A 26,440-nucleotide genomic window follows, 5' to 3' on the forward strand; every position below is an offset into this window, starting at 1 on the left:
ATGCAAGGTTCTATCAGTAATAATGAATCAAAAACATTTGCTTTATTTCCCTTATACTGGTTCACGTTTCATTGCAGAATTGTGCCATTTAGCTTAAGGTCAGTCAGTTGAGCAGACTATTTTTGACACCCCATCAAAACATCACTTCCTTTTCAGATATATTATTATTATTAAACAGAAGAGGAAAAGAGAAAAAACTGGAGAAAATCAGGAAATACAATGACCTGCAAATAGTAGTTGGAAAGACTTTGACAAAAGAAAGTACCAATAGTATTAGGTGCCTTGAGTGCAATGTCAAGACATCAGCATTGACAAAATCACTGGCCAATTGCAAAAAACCAACTTTAGTTGGAACAATTTATATCTTTATATACTTTATATATTTATATTTAAATATATACTTTATATATTTATATACAATACCTTTAATATCGTCAAGCAATAACATCTGCCTATCCCATCTCCTTGGGAAGGAGTCGATAGGTGGATAAAAATGCAAATCCAGTCTAAACATCTGGCTGAATGTGTGACCAGCTATAATTCTATGAAAATTTTGTCATCCAAATCAAGGTTGTCTCAAAGGTGCTTTTTAAGGAGGCAACTGGACTTTCTTGTTTTTTCCTTGAAAATATTTTGCTTTTCATCCAAGAAGTTTCTTCAGCTCTGACTCCTGAAAAATCACCTTTGGGACAACCATGACCTGGATGCCTGAAAATCTCCATAGACTTTTAGCTATGCTAAAAGGAATGAACACCCTTCAAATGGTGTGGTAGTATGAACGGATTTCCAGAAAAATTACAGACTACAGGAACCATTTGCACTTCACTTTGAGATGCAGACAACACAGAATCATCCCCAACAGCCTGTGCCTGTCTCAACAGGGAAGGGACACAGGGCAGAAATCATCCTGCAGCCAAGAAGGCTCCACACCCATTTTCACTAATCAGGTGACCCTGATGACCCAGATAAACCTCCAAGTGGCCTCAAGGACTCTCTAAAACAATGCAAATGACCAGCTGTCTGCAAGGAATATAAATCCTTCCATTCCCCACCATTCAGTCAGAGCTGAAGAAGCTTCTTGGAAGAGAAGCAAAACGTCTTCAAAGAAAAAAGAACAAGGACAAGAAAGTTCAGTTGCCTCCTGAAAAAGCACCTTTGGGATGACCAGCTATAATGTATTAAATGTATATGCTGCCCTATTTCTTTTAATATTGTTTTCAATTTGCTTCCTTATGTGTTCTAAAGGATTTTCCCAATCTCCTTCACTTTTGCTGGTTTGGTGTGTTTTGTGGCTGGGCATTGTCTTTTCTGATATATCATCACCAAGTGCCTTCAGTTCTTCTACCAACAATAACAAATCCACATAGAAAAACCCAGAATTCCCCCTCCTTTTATTTCTTTGAGGTAAGGAAAAAAGACATGTAGTTTGCTGTGGAAAATTCTTCAAGTCAGAGCCATTGCATTTTCTTAAAAATGTAAAAGCATTTACATTTGTCTTGAGATCGCAAGGTAAGACAGGTCATTGACAAGCATTGTGAAAAAAAATCCTTTGGGTGTACTCCAGCTTTGTTTCAAGTTCAGTAAACCAGAGCAAAAGCAAAAATCTTATTAAATACACAAGAATGGTTCCGATTGATGACTCAATGCCATGTGAACAGATAGAACCAAATCTGCTTCTGGAATGCTGCAAAAGTGTTGGATGGACACATCCTGAAAGAGAGTGCTGTAAGAGGATCTAACTAGGGTTTTCCAAAATGGAAAGGAAAACACTTCAGATGAGGAAAGGAAAGCACTTCAGATGAGCCCATCACTTAGCTCTCAAATACAGGCATCAAGTCATATACCCAGTTTAATCATGATTGTTTTCATTGCTAAGATTAATTCATGCCTTAAAGCTGAAAACATTTATGTTAAAGACTGTTAAACAGCAGCTAAGGTGCTGCATGTTGCTCAAATCAAATAATTCATCCTTTCCAGATTTTATTCTAGCAATCATGTCATCTAATTGGATAGTTCTAATTGCTATAAATCAGGCACTAAAAGAAGACCTGAGAATGAGGTTATCATGTCCTGGAAAAACAACAGTGATTTCTCTGAAAGTCAAGGTATGTGAACCAAGGGAGGAACTTGCTGGAATTTTGCAAGATATAGCAATGATTACAACACCAATGGCCAGTGCAGTTTCATTATGGGTATATCATCCAGAAATCTTCAGGCAACACAAATCAAGAATTGCAACAGTTTTGACCTATAGAGAAAAAGGGAAACGGTATGAATAAATCTTCAAAAAAATAAAGCAATCTTCTGCTTTGCAATTTGCCACCTAGTGAAGCAATAACAAAATTAGAGCACACAAAAGAAGAATAAAACCCTCTAAGGATGATAAGATTTTCCTCAGGTTCTGCAGCTTTAGATCTTCCTTCTTGGACAGAACTGTGTCTTCCTTAATGATAACGGGGGGAAATATTGATTCCACTAACACAGCCTTTCCATCTCTGCAATCCTAGGAGTTCATTCCAGTCATGTTCTGGCTGAAACAAACTCTACAACACTGTTAAAGGAATGCAAGATGAAATTAGATGATTGTGTTAGCCTAACCCCTTGCACTAGTTCTGAAAAATAGGAGCCACATCTGAAAGGATCTCCGCTGCTGAAGTACTTTAGCAAAAGAAAAGTGTTGGGCGACAAGACAACTGTATTATCTGAAGGCACAGAAACCCTAAACCTGAATAAAGTACAATAATCAACAGGTCAATACTTCTAGTATATTGTATTTACTACCTAACACATGTTGAATTCAGGACTTCCTACTGCCTTTTCAAAATATTTTGATTGTGCAGTGAAATTTTTTTAAACATCCTACTGAAGGTTATGCACAGGATTTACACCCTTCCTTGTTTAGCTTTATTTCCTGTAATTTGTATTCCATTTTTTTCTCTGTCAACCTTAGCTCATCTCAAAAGGCTCAAATCAGCTTAGTAATTTGATGGGGCACTATTGTGAAATCACATGGTTATAGACTATTTTAAAAAGTCGGGGTGGGGTGGGGCATCCCAGAAAAAGGCAGTTGACAAGCCACTTTTCATACTGTTGCCAAGAAAATTACGTGGACAAGTCCACAAAGTCATTACTGAACTCAAAGAAGTCTTTCTTCAAAGAAGCTCACAATGATTGGGTTGCCCTATTTAATTCTCATATATAATCCTGTGAAGTAGCTTTCATTAAAGATCAAATTGCATATTCTGCTGCATCTACACTGAGAAAGGTTAAGCTTCCCCTCTCTTGCCATGGATGCTAAAATCCTGTTGCAAACACCATGGGTAGAAGGATGAAGGGCACTCCAGTGGCAGCAAATGGGCAGGGTAGGTTTACCCCTTCCAAATCAACACAGGTTGGTCCTGATCCATATCAGGAGCCATCCACTTATAATGCTAGAAAAATCTAGGATCTGCTCTATGTTACATACATTGCCCAAACTCCCTAAGGACCAAGTGGGCTCATGACCATAGTGCACAAGGGAAAGGGCTTGGTCAGCTGCTGGTCAAAGTTATTTTCATAAGGTATAATAAGAACATATCTCCTGTTGGCCTCTCTTGAGTGGCAAGAGGCAACAGATCCAAACTAGGAGAGATTTTTTTAAAGTGCTTTAGAATAATCAAGAACATCTATTGCTGAGATGATTTACAGCAGGCCTGTCAAACTGGCGGCACCCAGGCTGGATATGACCCATGTAGACCACGCCCACCGTGGCTCCGCAAAGGCAAAAAACATCCTGATATGTCATGATACAGCCCAAGATGCAATCGGGTTTGACACCCCTGGTTTACAGGGTTGTGCACCAGTTAAGCCCTTTTCTGGATCAGCGGTCCCTACTCACAGTCACTCATGCCCTGGTCACTTCCCATCTTGATTATTGCAACGCTCTCTACATGGGGCTGCCCTTGAAGAGCATCCGGAAGCTCCAGTTGGTGCAAAATGCAGCGGCCTGCATGGTTTTATGCAGACCCCGGTGTGCACATGTGTCACCTCTCCTGCCAATTTGCTTCCGGGTGCAATTCAAGGTGCTGGTTATCATCTTTAAAGCCCTTCATGGCTTGGAACAGGGTTGTCTGAGGGTACGTCTCTTGCCGGTCACATCCACCCGACCCATTAGAGCGAGGAGGCAGGGAATGTTGCGGGTCCAACCCCTGAGGGAGATACACCTGGTGGGACCCAGAAGAAGGGCCTTCTCCGTGGTAGCTCCGTCTCTCTGGAACATCATTCCTCCAGAGATTAGAATGGCCCCCTAATACTCTTCCGGAAGGCACTGAAGACCTGGTTTTGCCAGTGGGCCTGGGGAACCCAGAGAGGGATGGAACCCATCAAATGGCTAGCGTGATCTGCTGTCGTCAGGATGGGCGGTGGGTGGAAGTTGGTTTTTGATTTTTTTATTTTTTTGTTTTTGTTTTGTTTGTTTGTTTTCCCAAATTTTGTTCTATTGTACTTTACTAATTTATTTGATTCTTTTTTGTTAGTTTTTATTTTTATTTTTTGTTTTAAATATGGCTTTACATTGTGTAAGCCGCCTTGAGTCACCATGGGCAAAGAGTTGGCAATATAAATTAAATAAATAATAATAATAATAATTAGATTAGACCAGAGTCTTTAGAGGGCTAGAAAAACTGAGTACTTAACCTCAAAGGTGGAGAGCAGTATTTGAATTGCATTTGTAAAAAAAATAAAATGATTAATTTAAGCCTCTGTCATAGTGTCATGGTTTGGCAGTGAGAAATTTCAGGAGAATACACACAGGGAAATGGGAAGAATCTTACTCATACCAAAACATCTTCCAGTTTGTCAAAATTATCAAAACCTTTTGGAAGAAGAGGGAAGTTAATGTGTACTTCATGTTGGTACAAAACTTAGAAAAAAAAATCCTTGGAATCTCATGACACAATGCTAATTTTAAAATATTTTGTTTTGGCTTTTCTGTGATGGGCTCCCAAGTCATAAGAAGTAACCTTTCTGGAAGGTCTTGAGTTATTTTCTGCATTTCATCTGACTTACATATTCTTACTTAGTTCTAGTCGAGATGGTTCACACTTCCAAAGTTCTAAAACTGGTCTCAGTATGTCATTCAATATATGTCATTTCAGTCCAATAAAGGAATTATTGCATGAGGATTTGAACCTATTTGTTCTTGTCTGCCAATAAAACTGGCTTGGGCTGAAGCAGATAATGAAAAAAATGACATAGTTACCTGAAGAATACTAACTATATAGTGAGGTTATTTTGATGCAGTGAATAATGGATCCACTTTTCCCACATACGGTGCTCGCTTCACAGCAACAGGTTGACATTCCTGCAATGATATATTTAATTTTTTATCTTTTTTTCCTTAATGGCAAAGTGAAAAACAAAGAAATAGAATACCTAACACTCTTGATGCTTTGCAAACCTGGCTTAGATCAGAGGTGCTATTCAGCAGGTTCTGACCAGTTCTGGAGAACCGGTAGCGGAAATTTTGAATAGTTCAGAGAACTGGCAAATATCACCTCTGACTGGCCCCGTCCCCATCTATTCTCTGCCTCCTGAGTCCCAGCTGATTGGCTGGGTCTTCTTTAGTTGCCCTGCACAGGAGAACAGAGCTGGAAAACAGGTTAGTGGGGAAGGAATGGGGATTTTGCAGTATCCTTCCCCTGGAGTGGGGTGGGGATGGAGAATTTACAGTATCCTTCCCCTGCAACATCCACCAAGCCATGCCCACCAAGCCACACCCACAGAACCAGTAGTAAAAAAATGTTGAATCCCACCACTGGCCTAGATGTTAAAAAAGGAGGAGGAAACTGACAAAACTCTTGTCAATTTTACTTGTCTGGACTATTGAGGGATAGCTGCATGGCCATCAAGGTAGCATTTCCCTTGCAGGACCATGCAGACCGCTAGTATTCTAGCTCAAATTCTAGCTCTGTGGTGTTTTTAGCCCCATATCAATAACTTGAGATAAATCAAGTTCTAGTTTCCTCCAAGAAGGCTGACATCATACACAGAATTCTGAAGTTGTTTTCATAAAATCATAGAAGTTGAAGAAACCATTTAGACTTATAATCCAACTCGCTGCTCTATGCAGACATCCAAATTAAAATATCCCCAAGAGATGGCAGTCTAGCCTTTGTTTGAAAAATTAATGAAGAACAGCCCAACATTTCTCCAGTTAATTGGTTCCGTTGTTATTATGCTCTTACTGTCACAGATGCCTCATGTGCGTGAATTGGCAGCATTAACTGTATATATAGAATGACTCTAACAAAATCTCTTAACTGAAAATAAAAAATTATTGGAACAGTAAAAGATATACCTAATTAGTGCAGAATCCACTAGAACAGGAGTGTCAAACTGGCGGCCTATGGGCTGGATGCATCATGCACAGGCCACACTCACCTCATCTCCGTGAAGGGAAAAACCATTGCAAAACATCACATGACAGCCAGAGGTGGTATCAGCAGGTTCTGACCAGTTCTGGAGAACCGGTAGTGGAAATTTTGAGTAGTTCAGAGAACTGGCAAATACACCTCTGACTGGAGATTTTACAGTATCCTTCCCCTGCCATGCCCACCAAGCCACACCCACAGAACTGGTAGTAAAAATTTTTGAATCCCACCATTGGTGACGGCAATATGATGTGGTGAGTTTGACACCCGTGTATTAGAACATTTCTGACAGATCCAACTTGTGTTTGAAGACCTCCAAACATTTTATATCAAGCTTATCTTTAGGTATAACTTCATCTATATCTTCTATAGCAGGGATTTTCAAACTTGGCAACTTTAAGATTTGTGGACCTCAACTCCCAGAATTCCCCAGACAGGAATTCTGGGAGTTGAAGTCCACAAGTCTTAAAGTTGCCAAGGTTAGGGAACCTTCAGATATACGATTCAAAACAGAGGTGGCTGCTGCAGGTTTGGGTTGGTTCACTCGAACTCCTTGTTCCGATTCTGCGTGGTTCAGAGAACCGGCAAATTGGATCACCAGCTGGCCCCACCCCACCTATCTTCGGGCTATTTTCAGCCATTTTGGGAGGCAAAAAACAGTTTGAAAAAGGCCCCCAAACGACCTGAAAACGGCTTGAAAAATGGCCTGAAAATGGCCCAAAACAGGCTGAGAAATGGATACGGATGGGGCCAGCCAGTGATGGGATTAGCCCAACCAGATGAATCCTACCTGTTCCTTTGAGGTTAGTGGCTGGAAGGCAGGGCTGGGTGTGATGAGTGACATCACCCACCCAGTCACATGACCAACTGGCCATGCCTACCTAGCCAGAGAACTGATTGTTAAAAGATTTTCAGCCCACCCCTTCTTCCGGTTTGAGCTTCTTCGGCGACAGACCGAAACCTCATCTCTGCAAGGTTTCAATCCGTGCTCGCTGCTGGAGCGCCCCGAGCCGGCTGGTTTCGGGGCTAAGCCACCCCGTAGAGGTGGTGAAGAAGGGGGAGACTGCCTGCAGGGTTGAGGAGAGCCACATCTCTCCTCCCCAGCTGGCCATTACTCCCTTTCCTGAAGGCGGTTGTAGCGGTGGTCAGAAATGGCCACCACAAAGAAGAACTCAACCAGAAAAGAATGTGCAGGAGGAAGATAAGAAGAGAAAGTTTTGGTTGACCGGGTCAAAAAGCAAAAGCAACAAATACCCTGGAATTGAAACTATTAAAAAAACAATAACATTGTTCCCTAAGAAGATTTTTAAGCTGCGAAGGAGAGAGAAAAGGGAAAAGATTTGGTTTTTTTTTTTCTCCTTTTTCTATACTGACAGCTAAGAGATTTAAGCAAGAAATTGGAAAAAAATCCACTTTGACATTAATAGGCATTTAATGCTGAAAATAAAAAGTCAAAAGGATAATAAAGATTTCTGGATAATCAAAAGCTTTTGAAAACAGGAAAGGAGAGAAAAAGAATAAAAGGGCAGGATCTGGAAGGGAGGAGACTGCCTGAAATTAAAAAGAACTTAAAGAAAAATCTCAACAAGACTTCCAAAAGATACATTTTAACTGAAACATCGCAACAAAAACCCCAGGAAGAGAAAGTGAAAAAAGAAATAAGAAGAAACAGCTTGGGACTATTTGGATTACTTGATGATCTCTGGATTTTTGGTTATTGTATTTGAATGACTAAAATCAATCGGGTGATTGTTTAGAACTGTTTAAAATGGCTGCACTTTTAGAAGAACTGAAAATAGAACTTAAAAAGTACAAAGAAGATGCACAAGAAGGGAGAGGTTCTTTTGGCTTCGTATTTCAGTTCTTAGAAATGGAGATTTGGAACTATGAGAAACAACAAGAACAAGAAGACTGGGACAAAAAAGAAGCCATCTTTAATGAACAAGTAATTTAGGTGGGGGGGAAAAAGGAAAGAGGGGAAAGAGAATGGAAAGTTTAAGATTGGGAAAAACACACACACACCCCAAATAGAGTGAAAAATAAGTATAAAATCAGAAAGCAACAGAAGAGGGAAATGCAGAAGAGAGAATTAGAAGTAGAGAGACAAGGGGGTAAAAAGGGGAGGGAGAAGAAGAGAGGGAAGAAAGAAAGGAAAAGAAGTTATAAAGGACAGAAACAAAATATAGAGAAACAGGGCCTATTTAGAGATAATGGGTGAAAATTTAATGGAAAAAGGGATTCTGCAAAGGTACATAAGATAGTATTGTTATATTAGAAACAGAAATAATTTTAGAAAATATGAAACAATGTATGATTAAAATGTTTGATAAAAATAGCTATTGTAATTCAGTGGAATGCTTGTCAATAAATAAATGTAACAAAATGAATATTTAATGATTTACAAAACATATGTGAAGAGAAATAAGGGAAAAATTAATTATGGATATTATATGTGTCTTTAAGGAAGTATGATATTTAATTGAAAAGAAATGTTAAAGATGTTAAAGACTTTAATGATTATTAATGATAGAACTGAATTGGAATGGAATGAGGTTTTATAATTACATATATTTATAATCTTTTTTTAAAAAAGAATATAGTGTGTATTATAAGAATGTACCAAGCAGAATTCGATTGGAAGTTATGTATTATGTATTATATTGAGGGTCATAACCTTAAGGTATATATTGAAGTTTAAATAAGAGTTGAATGGATGTAATTAAAAGATATAAAGGTGTCATACTCCAATTAGTAACTACAGGAAAAAATTTGTTTAATGAGAAAAGATAATATGAAATTGAAACAGAACAGACAAAAGTATAAATATAATGATTTCAATTGGGATGAGATAATCAAAATAAAATTGAGAAAATTAAAAGAGGGGAAAAAATACAGAAAATGTAGAATAGTATAAGATATGGAATAGAATAGAACACAAAAAGGAGCATGGAATTGAGTTTTGTGTCTGTATAAAGAAGTTCAACCCGGGACCATGCTATTTTCAAAAAAGATGTTTTACTTGTATTTTGTATGTTTGAAAACCCAAATAAAACTTTGTTAAAAAAAAAAAAAGATTTTCAGCCTACCCGATTCAAAGCCATAAGAATCACGAGTTCAAGTTAAAAGACTTAGTAAAATTTGCCATGGTTTGATTGTCTGTTTTTGTGAAAGGAAAGAGAAGGGAACATGCTGCAACCTCTAACCTATTTCATGAAACATACAAAACCTCAAATAGGTGTTTAATCAAGAAAAGAAGCAATATACTGTATAAATACAGACCTGATCCCGTTGCCAGATTCGTTTGTAAACATATTCTGGGAAAGGTTCACAGGGAACGTATTTCCCCTCTCCTGCTTTGATATGAAAGGTTCCATTTTGAAACGCCACTTTGCCCCGTAAAATTGTCACAAGGGGGACTCCATGGCAGACCATTCCTTCAAATATATTAAAATCATTGGCCTGGTGATGTGTCTTTGCTGAAATGGTCCTGTATTTGAAAGAAGAACAAAGGGATACCAGCTCTTATTTTGGGCTTCTATTTTAATCCAGAATTTAAACCTCCTGAGAACTTTTCAAAGCTCAAAACAGCAGCAACAACAAAGAAGCAATGTCAAAAACACTCCTTTGAAAATTCCACTGAAGCAGACAGAGTTTTAAGTAAATTACAGTTTTCAGACATAATCAATATTGACATTTATATGATTTTTATATTTTAATTGTACAGCGCCCAGAGTCAATCTCTGAGTGAGATAAGCAGTCTCTAAATTTGACATATTAATGAAAATAAATTAGAAATATTTTCCTATGATGGAGAAATCTCTGCCCATTTTGGAACCATACAGCATGTCCTATGAACACTAAAGGGGCTTCTGTAAAACAAGCTTTCGTATCCTTTTTGAGTATCAGAGTTTGAAGGGAAAGAAACTCTGAAATAGTAACATAGTTCATTTAATCACTGAAAATATTCAAATGTAAAAGCTTCAACACACTCAAAAAGAGTCTGAAAAATGGCTAAGGAACTGTTTGCCTGGAGCTCCTTAAATCAATGCTGGTTAAGAAAGCTGATAGGGAGAATAACTCAAAGATACAGGGAAGGCACAGACTGATTGAACAACTACCAAGAAATTACTCAACATAGAGTAATACAAAGAGTAAATGAGGAAAAGGTACTCAAAGGATACAGGAGTGCATACAGATTTGTTTCCTGTTGCAAATACCACTTGACGTTTTTCAGCTTTGTATTTTCCCTTCAAATATTTTTGACTTCAAGTTTATCTCATAGAATTCCATAAGACATTTGAAAATGCTTTCTGGCTGAGTTCATGGGTATCTTCAACTCAGTGCATGCTTATGGATTGGTTTCAACCTAAGTTATGTTGTGACTGAAGCATGAAAAACATTCATCATGTGGCCCTGCTTGTTTGATCATTCTGAACATATTTTGAGCTAGGATTACTTCCTAAATGGTTGAAACAACCATCTCAGACTTGGAAAACTTCCAAATTTGAAATCTTGTTTGCTTATCTGTGTTCGTGGTGGAAAGAAATAATTGAAATGTCTTTGTAAGTTGCCTTGATATCTTAGAAAAGGGGCCATAAAATGCAATTTGTGTTCATAATAGCGCATAGCTAAAATAAACAAACATTAAATGTGGCATAAATCCATGATCCCGCAGTACACAGTTCTAAAATATTGAAGTGCTGTTGTAAATAAATCAGTGAAAAAGGAACTCATCTAGGACAATACCAGGTGCTCTAACTTACCCAAGTTCTTCAAGTTAGGTAAAGAAAGATTTTGACATAAAGTCATAGCATTGGAAAGAATAATTAAGGTCATTGGTCCAACTGTTTGCTCATTGCAGGATTAAAACATCCTGAACAGATGGATGCTTAATCTCCACTTCATAGTTAGCATCTTTGCAACATACCGGACAGGTATATTGGTATATAGGGGACGTGGTGGCTCAGTGGCTAAGATGCTGAGGTCAGCAAAAGGTCAGCAGTTTGGTGGTTTGAATCCCTAGCACCGTGTAACGGAGTGAGCTCCCGTTACCTGTCCCAGCTTCTGCCAACCTAGCAGTTTGAAAGCATGTAAAAATGCAAGTAGAAAAATAGGGACCACTTTGGTGGGAAGGTAACAGCATTCGGTGCACCTTCAATGTTTAGTCATGCTGGCCATGACCACAGAGATGTCTTTGGACAGCTCTGGCTCTTCGGCTTTGTAACAGAGATGAGCACTGCCTCCTAGAGCCGAAAACGACTAGCACATATGTGCAAGGGGAACCTTTACCTAGATAGGTGTAACAGTCTACAGGTGCATCATTTTTTCTCATGACACCTATTCTAATTTATCCTCCAATGGTGTTGTCCCTCACAAACCTGCATCTTCACTGCTTCAAATACAAATTTTCCATACAAATACAGCTTCCCAACCCTGTTGAGTACAATATAATACAAAGTGGTATTCTCAGTTTCATTAAGCCTTACATAAGTAGGGAAAATCCAGGTTAGGAGTTTTAGGTGAACTGAGACACAACAGATGACTCAGTGCATAATTAGCTTGTTAAATGAAGTAGAAAAAAGCAAACTTCCCAAGATGAGGATAGGGGAGATACAGTATCCCCAAAATGAAGGTGGGGAATAAATACTGTCTCCAAGATCTTTGCTTCTTACAAAGGATATTGGTAACCAGGAAAAACCTGGTTTCTTTTTCTTTAACTATATCAAACATGCAGGAATTTTAAAAAAGGCTGGCTTGAACCTGCCCATATTTGCAGACAAAAAGACAGACAAAGCCCAAAGATAGAAACCATGGATTATGCAAATACCTGGATTTCTAACATTTACTACTTATTCTTCCATAATTGCCAATTATGCTTCATCTCATGTTAGAAATAGAGCAGATGTCCGCCATTTAGGAAGGCCTTGAAGATTTGGTTGTTCCCTCAGGCATTATGGCTAGGATGCTAAACTTGTCCCTTGTACGCAGGGCTGGACTTCAAATTTTTTTAGGAAGGGGCTCTCTACCCTAATGACTGGCTGGGTGGGCGTGGCTGGGTGGGCGTGGCTGGGTGGTCATGTGATTGGGTGGTGTGGCCAACTCAACATTACTTCTTTGCCCTAATTACCTAAAAAAAGATACATACCAAAAATGTTGTTTATTATTTCATGCATTTAATACTTAAATAAAAGACTGGGTGAAATCAGGCTTAATAGGAGTGACTGTGAGAGGGATCTTGGAGTCTTAGTGGAGTTTCTGGTGAGTTACCTGATTCTTATTATTTGGGAATTAATGTCCTCAGAGGCTAGTGGCTAGGTCATCTGATTTTCTCAATGGCTCTCCCTGGCAAGCACTGAGTGGATTGTTTATTTAGCTTGCAACACTTTTACCAGGTGTGAAATGCTCTTGGCTGAATTAAGCCTATTAAGAGCTTTCCCTTGCTGCTTGTCTTTCTGAGGTTATTGGGAGCTCTCTGAGCCCTGCAGTCTTAGTTAGCGGCTCTCCCGAGCCCCTGCGAGCCCCCAGCAGCCCACCCCTGCTTGTATGCCAACTGTGTCTTTTGTGGTGGTTTCTATGGATTTTTATTGTATTGTAAATTTGCTTTTGTTGTTTGCCACCAAGAGTTGCACTGTTGTGAGTTGGGGTGCATATATAAAATTTTAAAATAAATTTAATAAATAAATGTCCTTCAAATCAGATGCTGCATTTGGGGAAGCTACCACTACCCAGAACTATACAACTAGTCCTCAATTTAGAACTGATCGCTTAATATCTATTCAAAGTTACAGTGGACCCCCCCACCCCCAAAAAGGGTATTTACAACCTGGTTCCAAAATTCTGACCTCCAGGCCCCCCTGCAGTCACATGACTGCAATTTGAGTGCTTGGCAACCAACCCTCATTTACGGCTGTTTGCAGAGTCCCATGGTCATAGGACTGCAATTTACACCATTTTTGCTGAAAACCAGCATCTACCGGTTTCTGGCAAAAATGCTCTGCAGAAAACATTTCGCTTAATGATCACAGCTTGGCTTAACGAGTGCAGCATTGGCTTTACAACTATCATGTTTGCTTAACAACCACCACAAAAAATGGTTATAAGATTGGGTCGGTCACAGGATGACCTGCTTTACAACTGTCACAACTTATGACCATAATTAGCAAGCTCAATTAGAGTCATAAATTAAGGACTATCTGTAGATTCTACTGCCCAAGATTTCCCTGCTGCAGTGAGATGTGGGGTACTTTTAAAAGTATAGCAATATAGTACATTCTTTCTGAATTAACATCTCTGTCTATAAATTAACTCTGAAAGTATTATGCCACTCTGTGTTCTTTTTCCTTTGGTGCTACCTTCCCCCCTTCAATTGGTAATGCAGAAGTAGCAACACTTTTTATAGGAGATATCCTAATTTCACAAACCATCAGCATTCAGGGTCAGAGTCATCTCTTGGAACACCACTTATAAACTCCTTCAGGCCTAAAGAGGTAAAAGAACATGAACAGTCTTCTCTTATATCCATCAAAGCTGACAGCGGTTTCAAGCCAGCTCAATAAAATGAAGCAAAACAAAACAAATAAAAAAAATGCAGTAGTTCTAAAATGCAATTTCCCTGAGCAAAACTAATTTACTCTCAGCACCACGAACTTGCCCAGATCAAAGAGGGTGCTTCGAAGGCAGGCTGAAGGTCACAGTAGCATCAACTTTTACAAACTGTTACTAGAATCCTAAGGTTTCCAATCTGGAACCGGAGACAAAATACAGGAACTTGACACAAAACAGAAAATTCAGGGCTTGTTGGGGTAGCAGGTGAAGTTAAACACACCTCCCCAATTCACTGAAGTGATGGCTTTCATATGCCAATACAGATCTGTTATTTGGGCTGAAGATCAGGGATTCTAATAGCCCAGTTCAGAAAAGTAGAAGTTGCATTAGTTTGCCATACTTAACCATCTTACCGAAGTACCACCTTAATGCTATACCTTCTATCTTGCAGACTTTAATCTTATCCTCCAGAGAAGCCCTCGAGATTCTGTCTTAAACTCATTCACGCTCTGTAAGATATTTAGCAGCAGACTAAATAGCCACAACTTTGGGGAATAGTATACCTTCTCTGCCCAGCAAAACCACATTCCCAGAATACATATTTATGCAACATCTGAATGTCACAATACAGAGCTTTTGTGGCTGATTGCCACAATGGATACCTTCCACCCAGATTCTCTCTTCCTCCCTGTTCCTTATTCTGAAGACCATCTACAAGGATCTAGGACCTGCTTTATTTATTTATTTATTTATTTATTTGATTTGCCAATTGTTTACAAGATAATAAGTATAAGTGTATACATAGTTGTGAATATATGAAATAGGTACATATAAGAAAAATAAAAGAATAAGAGAAACAATAGGACAGGGACGGTAGGCACGTTGGTGCGCTTATGCACGCCCCCTACAGACCTCTTAGGAAAGGGGTGAGGTCAATAGTAGACAGTCTAAGGTTAAAGTTTTTGGGGTTTGGGGAAGAGACTACAGAGTCGGGTAGAGTATTCCAGACATTGACCACTCTATTGCTGAAGTCGTATTTCCTGCAATCAAGTTTGGTGCGGTTTACTTTGAGTTTGTATCTATTGTGTGCTCTTGTGTTGTTATGGTTGAAGCTGAAGTATTCATTGACAGGTAGGACATTGCAATGTATGATTTTATATACCATGCTTAAGTCAGACCGAAGATGGCGTAATTCAAGGTTTTCTAGTTCTAGAATTTCAAGTCTGGTGGCATAAGGTATTCTACAACGAGTAGAGGAGTGGAGAACTCTTCTTGTGAAATATTTCTGGACTTTCTCAATTGTGTTAATATCAGAAACGTAATGAGGGTTCCAGACTGATGAACTGTATTCGAGTATTGGTCTAGCAAATGTTTTGTATGCTCTGGTTAGTAGTGTGATATTACCAGAGAAAAAGCTATGTAGGATTAGGTTAACAACTCTTAATGCCTTTTTGGCTATGTAGTTGCAGTGGGATCAACCTACTCATACAATAGAGCAGAATGGTTTTACAGAAGTAGAGCAAAGTGGAAACCTGAATGTGACTAGGACAGTTTCCAAATGAGAGGCCCTTATAAAGCATCCCACCGAATTATTATGAAAATAAAGGGTAGGGTGAAAAGGCTGTCCATGGTGCCTAGATTTCTTTGGAGAAAAGGCGGATCAAAAATGTACAATTGATTCTTGGCTTATGATTGTAACTGAGTCTGGAATTGCAGTCAATAAATTATAGCCAAAGCATTAAGACTTACAAAGCATTTAGCCCCATAGGACTTTACAGCGCTCTCTGGGCAGTTTACAATGTAAGTATTATTTGCAAACTGCCCCCAATCTGGCTCCTCATTGTACCGATCTTGGATTGATGGAAGGCTAAGTCAACCTCGAGCCCCATCAGACCAAATTCTAGGCTGTGGGTAGAGTTTGTCTGCAATACAGTACTACATTTTAACCACTGTGCCACCACGGCTTAATGCTACCATGCATCACTATGTGATTGCACCTGATTTTACATCCTGTTTTGTTCTGATCATTAAATTAATGCCACGGCATTAAGTGAATGTGATATTCACTAAGCAAACCCATTTTAGCCAATGGGTATTTTTTGCGGGAAACTGTAAGTAAACACCAGTTTGGGGGGAAAGCAAATAAATAATAAATGAGGATGCTGCAAGTGGCCATAAATGTGGGTTGGTTGCCAAGTGCTCAAAATGTGATCATGTGACCACAGTGTGGGGGTCAGCTGTTGTAACTTTGAAACCAGGCTGCAAGTAGCTCTGGTTAGGTCTGTCATAACTTTGAACAGTTGCTAAATGGCCAGTCATAAGTCAAAGGACTACCTGTAATAAATCAGGGGCATCTTCCGGATGAACAAAAAAGGCAAGATGGTAGCACATGTAAAAATATAGGGTTTTTATAGATAACTGAAGACAAATGCCAAACAACTATTTTAATCTATCCAGGTTATAAATTTATAACAGTAAATTAAAAATAAATAAAATACACCCAGTTATGTTCCATCTATAACACTGAAGTTTATCTATCTGCTATGAATGAGACCATTTGGTATTCAGCATATATTTGGTATGACTTTTATGATGGACATCCTTTTATAATATCCTTTTATTATTTTTCATCCATTTTTCCACTTATCATCAAAATAGATTTCCAGCAAGCACTAAAATCAAACCAAAATAATACTTTAACATCACCATGCTTTTTATTATTATAAATTATTTTTAAAAGTTAAAGGGCAAGTTCATCATATTAAGCACGTTATTTTTGTTTTATGCTGTCACAGAAGTAAAACACACTGATGTTTAAAAAGAAGCTAGCCTGGAAAGTAGGTTATTCAGAACTAAAAGTTAATAAAATAAATTCATAAAATATTGTATGATGATGATAGGGTCCACTAAGCAACTTATGTTGAATTGTAACAGCAGGAAAATGCTTTGCCATTGTGTTACAAAGTAATGTTTTGGTCAATCTTGCAATCCCAGAACTCTCTAATGCTGTGATTTAAATCTAAGTAATAATAATAACCAAGCCCAACCAACAATTAATGTTTGACTGCAGATAAAATCAGCCTGATCTATTCCCCGCTATCTGGTAATGATCTCAAAATCACATTCCTCAAAAAAAGTAAAGAAAATAGGGAAAAACAAGTCTTGCAGGTTCCAATCTGAGTCAGTCTCTGGAAGTTTAGCCTTCTGAGCTAGTCCTGATAACTGACCCAGATTGGATCCTGCAACATTATCCTGGACCACGTACATTTGCCTTCATTTGTGAAAACTACTCTTCTCCCAGTTGAAGCTCTACAGATGCCTTAGGCCTCATTCCTAGTGTTGAATGCTTGCTGTAAATATGGGAGTTAGACTGCCTGATCTTGAAGGTGCCAAGTTGAAGGAGGTTGGGTCATTATGACTATGAAATTCATCCAGGCCGCTTGCTGTTGTCACAACAGTGAATAATGCTATAATTTAAGGAGGAAAGTATAATTATCTGCTATATCCTCAGGGAAGAGAGCACTGGCATGTTAAATTTATGGATTCAGAAAAGATATAAAATGAGTCTGAAAAACAAATAAACCTTCAGTGTATTGTTGAAAAGTTGGGAGGATTAAACTACTTTGACTTACAAGTTGAAAACAGGATTTATAGATTTATTTACAGTATCCCCAGATAAATAGCTAAGACATCATGTTAGCCCTCTTCAGTCTGGTGCTCTCCTGTTGTATTGAGTCAATGATTCCCACAATGTCTTAGTATGGCCTTTGTGTCATGAGTTCTTCAGAATGCAGAACTGAAGCTATGTCTCAGCTTTTCTCAACTTAGTGTATTCAGAAAGGCTTCAAAATCCCCTAACCGGTATGACTGGGACATTCCAGAATTTCCAGTTGCAATTCAGATAGGTTGCATCAGGTTGAGAAAGGGTTACATACCTTCTATGGTTTCAAGAAACACTTTTCCCTAGGTTTGGTATTTGGGATCTGTTGCCTGGCATTGGCAGAGATTGAACATAGGATCTTATATACAAATCAAGTGTACACCATTTTCTTTGAATGCCTGGATTATTACTCAGAAATGCAAAACAGGTACATCAATAACTTGTAGTTTCACCTGGTATGTGTTTTGCCATCCATCACCTGATGTCTTCCAGATATATTGGATTTCAATTATCATAATCCCCAACAATATAATTGGAATGCAACAGACTGCGGCCATTATTTAACTTAATGTAATTTATTCAATGTCTATACCTGCCCATCACAATCAGTGTCTCGGAGAGGCTTACAATTAAAAATAGGTAATAAAATTAAAATAATAAAAACATTTTAAAATAATGAAATAATAAAAAATAAATAAATGGAATATTTACCTCAAATAAATAAATATTTATTTCATTTATTAATTATATATCACAGTGATGGCTAATACTTTTTGGCACCAAGTGCTCAAAGCGGGCGCGTGTGTGCACATCCTCAAAATGCAATGCACACATGTCCTGCGCATGTACTCCACCCCTGCGCATGTGTGTGTTACACCCCCTGCGCCCCAGCGTGCATGCCTAACCCCCATGCCCCATGCATGTACACATGACTTCCCCTACACCCCGCACATGTGTGCATGACCCCCACGCATGCACCCCACCCCGTGAAGAGCAGCTGGCCGGCGGGAGGCGCACATGTGCAGCTCATGTGCCCAGAGAGGGGGTTCTGTGTGCCACACATGCCATAGGTTCGCCATCACGGATATATCAGCTCAACTCACCTCCATACAGTTGACTCTACCCCAAATTAAGAGATTACAGGGTCATAAAAAGGGAGTTTTATATAAGTGAATTGCTATTTCCCCATGCGATTAGCAGTTCAGGCAGATTTCTTTTTAAAAAAATGTCCTTACTAGACACAGTCCTCTGCATAGATGTACTGTGCCCAGGACACAGTACAAACTATTCTTGCAAATAGTTCAAATAAAAATGTCTTCTGTTCACCCGAACGTATGTCTTAAAAATTATTCTTCCTTTACCCAGAGACACGATGGAAAAATGGATAGACCAAGACTTACCTTGTAGCTTTGGGGTCCCAAATGACGATGTCAGCATCAGAGCCCACAGCTATTCTTCCCTTCTTTGGGTATAGGTTAAAGATTTTAGCTGCATTTGTGCTAGTAACGGCCACAAATCTATTTTCATCCATTTTTCCACTGTGCTGTAAAACATATGTATAAACACATATGAAGAAGGCAAAATATTCATAAGCTTAGTGCAGGTAAACCCCATTCTGTCATTGGATACAAAATGGGAGGCAAATAAATGGTATGCAGGTAGTCCTCGAGTTACAACCACAATTGAGCCCAAAATTTCTGTTGCTAGCTGAAAATTTGTTAAGTGAGTTTTGCCTCATTTTACGGCCTTTCTTGCCACAGTTGTTAAGTGAATCACTGCTGTTGTTAAGTTAGTAACACCGTTGTTAAGTGAATTAGGCTTCCCCATTTGCCTGTCAGAAGGTCGCAATAGTTGATCGCATAACCCTGAGACACTGCAACCTTCATAAATATGATTTGATTGCCAAGCATCTGAATTTTGACCACATGACCGTGCGGATGCTCCAATGGTAATAAGTGTGAAGAAAGGTCTTGCAAGTCCCTTTTTTTCAGTGCCATTGTAACTTCAAATGGTCACTAAATGAACTGTTGTAAGTTAACGACTACCTGTATATAAATAAATAGATAATAAGCTTTCCAATCTTGGGAAAATAATTCCTATGTAACAAAGGCAGTGTACCAGGACTTTAACAGTGGGGTGGAGGGGTGTCAAAAAAAAAGTAAAGATGGCGGCCATGACCAAGCAATTGGGATCCCACTCATTTTTATGTGCATTTGTGTATTTGTGGCTGCCATTTTGAAATTTTTGACACCATCCTTGCGTGGATCATCTGGTCCTAGACAGAATAGCTCAAGACATAAAACTTCAACAACCAACAGCTAATCAAAAACATAGCACCAAGGTAATAATTTTCTGAAGAGAACTTCGTAGTTTGGAAACAGCTCCAAATTTATAACCTGGAGAAATTAAAATAATTGTCTGGTATTTGGCTTCAGGGAAATTAAACAGGCTAATACAGTACATGAAACTACTACACATTCTTAAAATTCATTCAATTTATCACTATAATAATGCTGAAGTGGGAGCCCAATAAATAAATAAAACCCAAAAAAGTCTCAGAGAAAATATAGAGAAAGGAAGTGGCGCAATCAGCAAAATTGAATATGTATACGATGGATAAATTCCTGCCTGAACAGAAAGCTTGCCTAAATGAAATAAGGTTCTAAATTTGATGGATATTAATATAAATTGCCTCAATAATTTTGCGTGTGCTGCCAAGAAAGCTCTCAGAGGTCTCCATTTGTTAAAAGGTGGAACAGGTGCAAATCAAATACTAGATTATTTGCAAATTTAGCAATCCTATGCATACTTAAAGTAAACAACACATCGAGGAACTCATTTCCAAGCTGGTAAAAATGTTTTTACTCTTCTGCTATGGAACTGATTAGGTTCCTTAGAATTATTAACTATATTTGAAGCATTACTTTCTGTAGTACAAATGAGATATTCCCTTTTGGTGCATAGAAAGATGAGATTCCTATTGATGATGGGACAAGAGTAAAGACATTATCAAATAACTGAATCCTCTTTAACACTCACAAAGGTCTCAATCCAGACTGAGTTCCTATGCCTATTTTAAAAAACTTTTTCATGTCCTTGTTCAGACCTATATTTGAGTAGCCTTAGTAGACAATGATCTAGTTATTTGGAATATTTTATCCTTCTTGTCTTCTTATAAAAGGTATTCAGAGTGACTTAGCTTGATCTAGCTAGATGTTAAAGATTAAGGAAGGACATACACTCAGGCATCTAAGACAACCATTTATATTAACCCAGGATCCATGAATTTAAGTAAAACTAACTTTCCCCCCACCCCCAACAATGGGGCTCAAATAAAGTTGGTGTTCTAACGTTCTTTCCAGGCAGCTAATTCTACAAATTTACCTGTCATAGTCTGGATGATTTCCAGGTGCTATCCAGTATCAAGAAGCAATGTATATAGTCAAATCAGAAATATTACTAAAATAAGTACAGCAACAAGACTTCTATCTTCCAGGAAAGAGAAATCAATGATAATATATCTATTCAAGCCATACCTTTGAAAGAATTTAGTTCAGATCAGAAAGCTAGAGAAAGGAGTAACCGTTTTTGAGAGTGCATGAGTTATTGTGCATGCTTTAGATTTAAAGGGAAAAATATTTTAGTGCACATAGAGGGTGCTCATGAAGCACCTTTCTGCAGCTCCTGAGGTTAAGTATGTCTTTTGCTGGGGCTTCACTGTAGCTGAAATGGCAAGCAGGCAATAGTAGGGAAAGATGTAGCTGCTTTAATGAGAACTCCGTTCTTTGTTTTCACCATTGTATTAGAGAATGAATTGAAATCCCACTTACCACTCCTTTTTCCCAGACCACAGACATCCTGTCTTCCACTCCATTCACTCCAAATGGGATCTTTGTGAAATTATTTTTTCCAATAGCCTTCTGGCAAATATCAAATGTACAGTTATCTGTCCCCGTCACAGTCAAGTCACCACTTAAAAAAAATAAGGTAAAAGAAATACTACTATTGAAGTGGCATAAAGAACAAGATAATTTTATATGCTGCAACCAACTTTCATTTCAAAATTATAACTCCTACTTGCTTCATTCTTTAAATCTTAAAAAAAAACACCATTAAAGTAAAAAAGAAATTTGCTGAAAAATGGTAAGAAAAAAAAGAATGAATCACCTATAATAAAATCACATCGCCTTCAGATAAAACCAATAAAATCCCGGTGAATGCTGACATTTGTGAAGATAATAGCTTGTGTTCAACCAGAGCCCCAAATTAGATGGAACAATGTCATAAGAGCTGGGAAAATAAAGTCATACTAGAACAAGGCAGATGTTCTGTTCAACCACCTCAAGAAGCTCTTAATATCTTGATAGCCCTTGTTCATTTCTTCCCAAAGATCATATTGCTCCCTAGTGATACTAGGTTCATCATTCTACTGTAGATTCTGGAAGTACAAGTAGTCCTTATCTTACAACAGTTCATTTAGGGTTCAAAGTTACAATGGCACTGAAAAAACACTTATTACCGTTTTCACAGTTATGACCATTGTGGCATCCTTATGATCAGGTGATCAAAACTCAGGCAGTTGGCAAGTGACTCATATTTATGATGGTTGCAGTGTGCTGGGGTTACGTGATAATTTTTTGTGACCTTCTGGCAAGCAAGGTCAGATTCACTTTACGACAGTGTTACTAACTTAATGACTGCAGTGATTCACTTCACAACTGTGGCAAGAAAAGTCATCAAATGGGGCAAAACTCACTTAACTGTCTTGCTTAGCAACATAAATTTGGGTCTCAGTCATGGTCGTACGTTGAAGGGACACCTGTACTATTTTGGTGGGTTAAGGGGCAGGCTTGGAATCCTTCCATTAACCGATAAAAGGAAACCTGGAATGCTGCAGTATAAGAGTATCAATGCCTTGGAGCCACATAATCCTTTCAGGAAATAGAAATGGTAGGTGGCTGCATTCCAATGCTTTCTTTGGAAGCATTCCAAATATTTGGAAATTGACCAAGACAAGCTGGACGAATTAGGAGGATGTTGGAGTTGGGCTAGAAGAGGAGAGAAGGATGAAGAAAGCAACCTATTGAAACTGGTTTCTAGTAAATAGAAACTTGTTACAAATATGGTCATCTAGAGGGCAATAGCTGACCAAGGGGCTGATGTTGAAAAACTAAGCAGGGTTAGACCTGGTTATTATTTGCCTGGAATGCTATAAACAAATACCTGAATTGAGGCTAGATGGAAAGTTGAAAAATATCTCCAGATATAGCAGTGGCAAATCATTTCTATAGTTTTGCTAAGTAAACAACACAGATGTATCTCTAAGGTCAAGCCTGACTCAAAGGACACTTTCATTTTTATCTTTGGGATTGGTGAAGTTTCCCTTCCAAAATCAGCTATTTTCTGAGAAGGTTCATATTATCCTCTCAAAATAAGCTGCATGTCTTCTGTTCAATATTTAGATGTTTCCAAGCAGACTGGGAAAACCATACTGTAAATGACAAATATATATACATCAAGGATCATAATTATTTCTCACAAATGGAATATTAGAACTTCTCTCCACATTATTTTACATTTTCCCTTCAAAATCCATTGAAACACATTACAGTATTTTACATTTTTTGTTTCCGTTGGCTTTAATAGCCACTTGGGGTTATTAAAGGGCTCTTGTGAATGATGAACCTCCTTACTTTGCTAGAAGATTCATGAGGAAGTCTGGAGTGGAAGCATCAGGCCTCAATGGAGGACTCATGATGTGAGCTGCTGCATGAGGCCAGTCCTTATGCCAATAGTGAGTGCCATCTGTACCAAGGCTTGCAGCTATAGGCTCACCATACACAACTTTGCCTAGGGAGAGAAGAATTAATGGTAAGAAGAACAAAGCTAGTAATACTAACTTGCAATTCCACATCAATGGATTGGATCAGATATAACATAGTCAATGCATGTAACCTAAGTGCAACCATCCCAATGAATGAATGAGCAAATGTCTGAGGCGTGAGGAAAACTAATGATGGAGTGGGCATGTTTGAGGAACACATGTAAACTCCCTCCCCAGTTTTTCTGTGGTCACTGAACCCTGCTACAGAAACTATTATTTATTGTAAATCATCTCAATAATTGTAGGTGCAGACTGGTTTTCCAAGTATGGGTAGACATAAAATCAAAATGTATACATTCATGTTGGAATCAGCCCATGTAGAAAAAAAAATGATCTTAGAGGCAAAATGTTGATGATGAAGGCTTAGGGAAGATAACATTACATTGTGGTTCAGATAATTTAAAAGAAGGATTGATGTCTGTCCTCTTATGCAAAATAATGAAGAAAAATTACCAGATAGACAAATATTTAGTAGCAAAGTGCCAAGAAATATGGTAGACTTTGGCATCAATACTTCTTATTGATCTCTCTCTCTCACACTCGCTCCCTCTCATTCTTCTCTGAAGGAAACTCTAATTCCACACATCTTAAAATTGCCAAGGTTGAGAAACAATGGTTTAGAGCAGGGGGGTCAAACTCAAGGCCCGCAGGCCGGATCTGGCCTTTGGGGTGCTTAGATCTGGCCTGCTAGGCCGCCCTGGAAACAGTGAAGCACTGGCCTGTTGTGCTTCTGCAGGTGAAAACAGAGCTTGGGAGGCCGTCTGCGGCCCTTGTGAGCTCCATTTTTGCTGGCAGAGGATTGCAGGAGGCCATCCCAGCTGAAAATGGAACTTGGGAGCCCATTTTCACTGGCAGAGTGCTTGGGCCCCCACAGGTGCCCCCAATGTGAGTGATGGCCATGCCCACCCCGGCCTCCCAAGGTCAAACACAACCCTGATGTAGCCCTCAATGAAAGCAAGCTTGACACCTCTGGTCTTGAGGAAAGGTAGCTTTTCCTCTAGAGCATAATAATAATTTACTAATATAGAATCAGTAATTGGACTGCAGCATCAACTGTTAATTAGAGCAACTACTCCAATTTACCACTGATTAATCATGATCATTCCCATCCTTCCTTGTCTTGTCTTTATATTAATAATCACAAATTTAAAAAATTCTATATCTGTTCCAAGTGTTTTTAAGGCTACTGGTTGCAACTATGATTCAATAAGAGATAACATTACATGTCCGTGTACAGCCATCCACTAGCTGCCAAATCAATAAATCAATATTGTTGAGATATCTCTGCCTATCTACTTTTGACAGAAAGATCAAACAAACAAAATAACTATTGAGGTTGTAAAGCAGAGGTGGTATTCAGCAGGTTCTGACCAGTTCTGGAGAACCGGTAGCAGAAATTTTGAGTAGTTGGAAGAACCGGCAACTGCCACCTCTGACTGGAGATTTTACAGTATCCTTTCCCTGCCACGCCCACCAAGCCACACCCACAGAACCAGTAGTAAATTTTTTTGAATCCTACCACTGATGCAAAGGCAGGTTTTCTGAAGATGCTGCTGCTTTATAGGTTTAGAGCAGGGGTGGGATTCTACCAGTTCACACCTATTCTCTAGAACCGGTTGTTAACATTCTAAGCAGTTCAGAGAACTGGTTGTCAGAAGAGATTACTGGCCTAATCCTGTAAGGAAGGCAGGAAGGAAACATTCTGGTGTTGCTTACAGAAACTGCCTCTCCGTTAACCCTTATTACATTCTTGGCAGGATTAGACTTCCTGTCTCAGGAACTTCTCTGGAGTTTTTTCCCCCTCCTTTGCTGATACTTTGCTTGTGTGGAGTGACCATTCAAAGTTACAATGGCACTGAAAAAAGTGACTTATGACCATTTTTCACACTTACGACTTCTAGCATCTCCACAGTCATGAGAAGCCAGACGAGGAGATGTGTGCCTCGATGTGAGTGATGTTTAGTTGGCCACGCCCAGCCAGTCACATTACCACCAAGCCATGCCCACCAACTAAGCCACGCCCACAGAAACAGTTGTTAAAAAATTTGAATCCCATCCCTGGTTTAGAGGGAAAAGCTAAGAATGTTTACTCAATAGCTGATACTTATTCAAAAACTTTGCAAACTTTGTGTTTCATATTATTTATCCCAGGACTGCTTACCAAGCAAATTGAAGTAAAAAATAAAACCACAAAAAGAATTTAAATTCAAATTAAAACAGCCCTTTGAAAACTTGATATTTGAATCCCAAGCTATTGAAGGCTAAGAAAATTGAAAAGACAATCTATCCAGGACAGATTTTGCAAAATTGACAGCATAGTTTCCCAAAGAGCCAACTCAGTAAAAATTTGACTGTTATATTTTGAACTGTAATTGTAGCTACTTATTGAACTACAATTAACATCAAAAAGAGCTCTAGATCTATGTACAATAAATTATGGTGCACAGATTACCATACTACTGAAGTTACATTGACAATTAGTTGGCAGCAAAAAAAAACCACAAAAAGCTAACCTTTTGATGTCACTTAGTGATTATTTTTGCAACCCAAATGTTGTACAGGAAAAAAAAAATAGAACCAGTTTGATCTGGAAGTTAAGGCACAAAGCAGGAAACCAGGAGACTGTGAGTTCTACTCCCACTTTTGGCATGAAAGCCACTTGGGTGACTTTGGGCCAGTCATTCTCAGCCCACAGCATTGGGCTTGAAAGAGGAGCCAGTTGGTCAATTCCTGTTGCAACTAACAGATCAATACTTTGTTGACTAAAAAAAGTAGATGCTAGGAAGAAAAAAAGTAGTTCCAGGTGAGATTTCACAGAACTTGAAAACCTGAATGCAAGGTTTTATCATTCTTGCCATCTGCAGCTGTTATCCTAAAACATAGATTCTTCTTATTGTTTCCCATTAGATGGCCTAGCTCAGCTATTCCCAAGTGGTGATA

The 26,440-nt window shown here is 38.7% G+C and overlaps 1 protein-coding gene across 1 annotated transcript in view; it reads right to left on the bottom strand.

Annotated features, from left to right (window-relative positions):
* Positions 1-1,373: 1,373 nt before the first annotated feature.
* DPYS (dihydropyrimidinase) overlaps positions 1,374-26,440 on the bottom strand; it is a 40,788-nt gene continuing 15,721 nt past the window's right edge. The window contains exons 5-10 of the mRNA XM_026688742.2: positions 23,310-23,466; positions 21,447-21,588; positions 19,017-19,159; positions 9,690-9,897; positions 5,240-5,341; positions 1,374-2,248 (exon numbers count right to left, since the gene is read on the bottom strand). Of these exons, the coding sequence (XP_026544527.2) occupies positions 5,267-5,341; positions 9,690-9,897; positions 19,017-19,159; positions 21,447-21,588; positions 23,310-23,466 (725 nt within the window). The 3' untranslated portion in view covers positions 1,374-2,248; positions 5,240-5,266. The remainder of the gene's footprint in view (positions 2,249-5,239; positions 5,342-9,689; positions 9,898-19,016; positions 19,160-21,446; positions 21,589-23,309; positions 23,467-26,440) is intronic.

Source organism: Notechis scutatus, chromosome 3 (assembly GCF_049901735.1).
Source record: "Notechis scutatus isolate UNSWTSFEM ecotype Mainland chromosome 3, rNotScu1.2, whole genome shotgun sequence".
Taxonomy (NCBI): Eukaryota; Metazoa; Chordata; class Lepidosauria; order Squamata; family Elapidae; genus Notechis; species Notechis scutatus.